At 31.5% G+C, this 5,953-nt stretch overlaps 1 protein-coding gene across 1 annotated transcript in view; it reads left to right on the forward strand.

Annotated features, from left to right (window-relative positions):
- The first annotated feature begins 5,281 nt into the window (after positions 1-5,281).
- The window catches only part of LOC106756781, a 6,836-nt gene continuing 6,164 nt past the window's right edge, over positions 5,282-5,953 (forward strand). Inside the window, exons 1-2 of the mRNA XM_014639360.2 lie at positions 5,282-5,440; positions 5,639-5,785. Of these exons, the coding sequence (XP_014494846.1) occupies positions 5,690-5,785 (96 nt within the window). The 5' untranslated portion in view covers positions 5,282-5,440; positions 5,639-5,689. The remainder of the gene's footprint in view (positions 5,441-5,638; positions 5,786-5,953) is intronic.

Consider the following 5,953-nt stretch of genomic DNA (forward strand, 5'->3'; position numbering starts at 1 on the left):
CACTCCGACGCTCAAGTTAGGAGCGGTTTTGGGAATTGTGTATCACAATTGTATGTTTGAGTTCTGTTCAAACGTAAGTAGAGTATGAGTGGAATGTGATTGAAAGATGATTAGAAGGTGATTGGAAGGTGATTGGAAGTACCTAGCTTGTGTCCTTGGCTCTCTATTTATAATTTGTCTCGTGGACCTTGAAGTGTTATAAGCCCAACAAAATAAAATATAGACAAAATATAATATAAACAGACTTACCTGAAAATCTGGTTAGTTGTTAAACTATCTTTAAATAAATTATTTTATCTTTAATAAGATATATCGTAATCGCTCGACCCGGATATCATACTGTACACCGACCATGTCTACCGTACACGTATTGAAACCGTATATAGGTTTTCAAAATTTTCCATGAAATTCGGAGGGTTTTGGACACGACGATGATGGATGTCAACTGGTTGGAGCTTTGATGCCATGCACGTCAAGGACAAGGCTGGCGCTTTTGGTATATATTAATGAAGGTTTAACGTTACATGGGCATGCCTTATCATCACTGATGTGTGTGCTAATCAAGTACACCTAATAACGACAAATACCATGCTGTTTCACTGAACTTGTGTTGGGTTGGAGGGTCCTCTGCATGTGTACAAAAGCTTAAACCTCTTGCTTGCATCCGATCAAGATTACCTGCACCAGAGGCAACCCCCAGTTTTGGAATTTTCCGTAACAAAACCCTGTACTTATTTTCTCTCAAAATTCACCGTTTTCTGTTCGTTTAAATCAAATATATAAAATTTTAGTTTAAGGTAGTTTCATTTCAAAAGGTACACTATACAAGTTGGTTCGATAATCAGATATTTTACTTTCTTTGAATATTTATGGCGTTGAAATAATCCAGATCGCACATACGCAGATGCTCGTATTCCTTCCTGATGGATAAGTTTCGGGTTGAGATATTACTAGAAACTTGCAAATATCCAGCTGATAAATTAATTAATATAAAAATTTACAAACAGCGATCAATATCTTTTGTTTATACCAAAGATAAAGATCGTATACATATATATATGTCTGACTGCATTCATGTATATTTTGGCATGCTTTCGTTATCTATGACTGGAAATTTGGTGGAGAGTACACGGTTTCTACGTTGAAAAAAAAAGAGGTCATTCTCATGCAGTAATGGAAATTAAGATTGGTGGTGAGAATAAGGAATAGGTGTAGTGCAGAGAAAGGTGTGGACTAAAAGAGTGGCCCAAAAGGTGTTGTTTGGTGGTTACTGACGATAAGGAGCTGTCCCTATATCTTTTTCCTGTCCATGGTTGGTCGCTATCCTCTCACAACAACTCGCCACGTATCACTCCACTCCAAATCTGCATTTAAACCATCCCATTATTATATTCCAAACACTGCTAATTAATTACCATTTCCAACTGACATGCAACACGCTATCTTTTTCTTTTTTCCATTTCAAATTTTAAGAATCACAAGCATGATTAATCAAATAAAAGTTCAAAATATATATATATATATATATATATATATATATATATATATATATATTTTATGCTTCATAAATGAACCATCTTTCTATCAAATAATGCTCCACTTCAATTATTCCGATGTGATGTAGGAAATATCTATCTATCAGTAATAAACCCTTCAACGCTCCAAATTCAATCATTCATTTTGAAGATAAAGGCTTCACAGACTATATACTGCAGACGATAGTTGACCTTAATAAATACCAGCAGTGATGCATACTATATACACAAATAATATCTTAGATATACAGAGAGTTATTATATATTAATTGATGAAATAAAGTGCAATGAGTAATTGAAAAACATTATATGAGTGGACATTTGTAAACTGCAGATGATAAGGATGGAATTAAAAGAGAGAATAAATAAGGATTGGACGGTTGCTCTCCCTTTATATGAGTCCCGGTAATATTACATTACACTGCACTGCTGAACACTGTTCGTAAAACCTTTCTCTCAACTGATAGGGGCGGTGCCCTTAGTGGAAGGGAATCTCACGTGACAAGGACGTGATGCTTACTCGGACACTGTGTGTATGAATCAGGTCCACTCACTTAGAGTTTTAACTTCTTCTTTTTTTAATTTTACAAATTAAATTATTCTTATTCCTGCAATTTATTTATTGTCGATAATTAATTCGTCGAAACAAAAATGTGAGTTGAGCTGTCATGTATCGCCAAGTGTGTAGCCCAAATTCACCATGGACACCTAAATGACATCGCCGTACGACCATGACACGTGGCTTTCGCATGGCCCAGTTCCTCCCTTCTATTCCACGTGGACCACGGTTCATCGCTTTCTTCGCTACCTTCTCTCTGTTTTTCTCCTACTTTTGGCCCTTTCTCACATTTTCTCCTTTGGGACATCCACAGACATCACAATTTCTCACACAATTATCAATCAAAGATATTAATGCTTCCCGTCATTATTACATCACTTTTAACAAATTTTTAAAAAATAATAATTTCATCATTAAAATATCTTTAGCCCCATAATTTTAGATAACATTCCAATCGCGCATTTTTACAAGCTTGATCGATTATGAGTTTATTATAAAGCACGGTTCTTCAATTCAACGTGTTTTTTAATAAAAAAAAAACTTTTACTCTATATTTGAAATTGTTAGGAAAATTAAGTTATGTTAGAATTTACAATTACTATTTCTTATTTTTTAACAAAGCCAATGTTTCAATTTCGTAGCCGAGATTTAAGATGAATAAAAGTTCAATAGTTTAATTTCTTACAAACATTGTTAATGTTTTAATTCTAAGTCCATCGATATAATATTTATAAAATCAATAATTACATACGAGACATTGTCTGTTTTAGAATATAGAGTTTTATCACGATTTTGTCACCAAAAGACGTTTTAAAAGTTTAAAAATGTATAAACATTTAAGTCGTTCCTTTGATCTTAATTTCTAAAAACTATTAGACTATTGAGTGTATCAGAACATAGGCCTCTTAGTTAAAGTCTAAGGAAACAAGGGTTCATCTCCCAATGGAAGGCTAAAGGGAAATACAAACTCAAGAGTAAACAATGTTCCAAATGCGATGATTAATTCTAATAGTGTCACTTAACAGACTTAAGATAGAAACAATGACATTATTTATGGATAATGAAAGTTATCTCCCTTAGCCTTCAGTTGGGGGATGAGTCCTCCTTCCCTTGGACCTCAACTCTGAGACTTATGTTTTGATACACCTAATAGTTCCACATTGCTTAAGAGTTGAAACCAATAATATTTTAAATACACATTTTTCCTCCAACTATCTATTATGCCTTTTAATGATAAAATCGTTAAAAGCTGTGTATTCAAAAGTGGACAATGTACCTCAAACCTAGTCATCAATTTATCCTAAAAATATCTATTAGTATCATGTATCATTGCATAATATATTATGATGTTGTTACATTGTAAATATGGTAAGTTTTTATTTTTATTCTATTTTATAACAAATATTATAATTCAAAAACTTTTAAATACTTCAAATATAACATCAATTATACTGATGTCATTGGAATAAAATAATATTAATTTAATTTGTTATATTAAAATTGTGAGGAGCTCTATATTCGAAAGTAGACAATATATTTCAAACGTAGTAATCAATCATAAAAATGTCCGTTGATATCATATATCATTACATAATATATATTATATCATGATACTGTTACATTGTAAATATTGTATGTTTTTATTTTCTTTTATTTTATAACAAATTTCATAATTTGAAAACCCTTAATTACTTTAAATATAATGATTGATATAACTCAAATATTATTAATTTATTTTTACATATTAACTTAAATTAAGTTATAAATGTCATTATTGTTTCGGATAAGGTCAAACAACTCCAAACACCTAGACAATTTCTCTTGGGGAGCTGTCCAGTCTACGTCATTTGTCTTCATCTTCACTCCACTATCTGAAGGTGTACTTACCAAAGGTTATTCGATACTAAAGTTAGTAGGTTGTCCGTATGATAACTTAACGCTGGTAATAAATATATAATAAATATGAACCATCTATCTCTTACCTTTAATATGTATTTATAGTTTTAGTCACGGGTCGGGTTAAGAAATCTTAATTATGGCCCAATACCTCTAATTACCACTTACCTTAATCTTGGTAAAAAGATCTAATTATTGGCTCAGATCGGACGTTCATCTTCAACTGCCCGGTCAACGTCAGAATTCCTACTATGTCTGATTGGTTTAGCTGTGTCTGACTCTCTACTATCGTCTGACATGTTTGATTATGGAAACAACTTTATGGCCGTCCGATTTAAATGACACAATTATCTTATAATGAGGTATTATGTTTTTTTTTTTTTTAAATATTCGATACAGTATGTAAAATAAGTAAAACAACATTTAAAATATTTACTTTATTTTTTCATAATTTTTAAAAAGTTTTTTACATTAATTTTACTTCACAACGTTTTCAAAATTAATAGCTGTTTTAATTGTAATAAAATTTTATTTATGTATATTTGTATAATATATATATATATATATATATATATATATATTATCTAATTATTATTTACTATTTCAATTTAAAATTTATATAATTATTAATTCTGTTTTAATATTTGATATTTTTTATATTAAATGTTTGATAATATATATTTTTTAATATTTTCCTAAAAAATAATTAATATTAAAATCACAAGAATATGAATGTATCGGTTATTGATATCAATGTAATTCTGATCAATTGAATATGACAATAAGATGGAAGATGAGATGGACAATAATAAAATCTCTGACGGCTGTCCTCTTACCATTCTAATATAAATTAAAAAGTTTTTATAACTTAGATATAAATAGAGAAATCAAACACATATGATAAAAAAATTATCGTACCACTTATTAATTTTGAATTTTATATATTTAAAAAGTAAGTAAAATGTTTAGAGAAATAAAATTTTAATAAAAATAAACAATTCACATTATAATATATTTATGTTGTACAGAAATAAATAATTAATCTTTTAAAATTTTATATTTAATAAACGTAAGCAGAGTCAATAATCTTCTCCTCTCACTGAGTTGAGAAAATTCACCGTGAAATTTTCTAACGTGCTTCTGGACAATAGGGGCGTGATTTGCATCTTAAACTTTTTTGCACCATACTGTACGGGACAATTATGGAGGTGTAGAAAGCAAAGCTAAAACTGTTCTGACTGCTACAGTGACGTGTCACAAATAGGAGGGAAACGAAAATTTTTGTTTTAAAATGTAAAAGCACAAGAAGAGTGAACTATTCATTTTCAACCAGGTCCCGCCTCGCTCTCCCTTCCTCTGACTCTATCTTCCCCCATCAACTGCCGCGCCGGAATCCATCCGACACCGTTCGTCGTCGAGTATCGCTCGTCACGATTCACCTCTCCATCTGGTTTCTTCCTTTCCCTCCTGTTTCTGATTCACCTTTATTCAATTCAAATATGAAAACCTAAGCCATCCTTCTACATCCCCTCTCGCTATTGGTCATATCTGCTACTACAATTTTCAGCACACAAAACTTGTTTTCTCATTGTGCAATTTGTTAATTCTATTCTAATTTTTTTCTTGCTCATTGAATCTGCACTTACAGATTAATCTCGATGACGCTTGGTTGGTAAAAGTGCACATAGCGGAACGAGGCATGGCAAAGGTGGCTAAACCGGGTTCTCATCGAATTGGTTCGGTGCCTTTGAAAAGTGGACCTATGGTTAAGAAGAAGACACCTTCGGAACTTAGGGTTGGTTGCTGAACTTGTGACCTCTAGTGTTTGTCTGGACTTTTATTCTAGCTTTCAATTTCTGTGATTATTACAACGGGCTGTTTTGGTTAAAGTAGTTCATTATCCATGTCCGAGCATGATTTCTTCCATAATGGTTACATATTTTGTGGTATATAATTCATTTTT

The sequence above is a fragment of the Vigna radiata genome, chromosome 3 (genome assembly GCF_000741045.1).
Source record: "Vigna radiata var. radiata cultivar VC1973A chromosome 3, Vradiata_ver6, whole genome shotgun sequence".
Classification (NCBI taxonomy): Eukaryota; Viridiplantae; Streptophyta; class Magnoliopsida; order Fabales; family Fabaceae; genus Vigna; species Vigna radiata.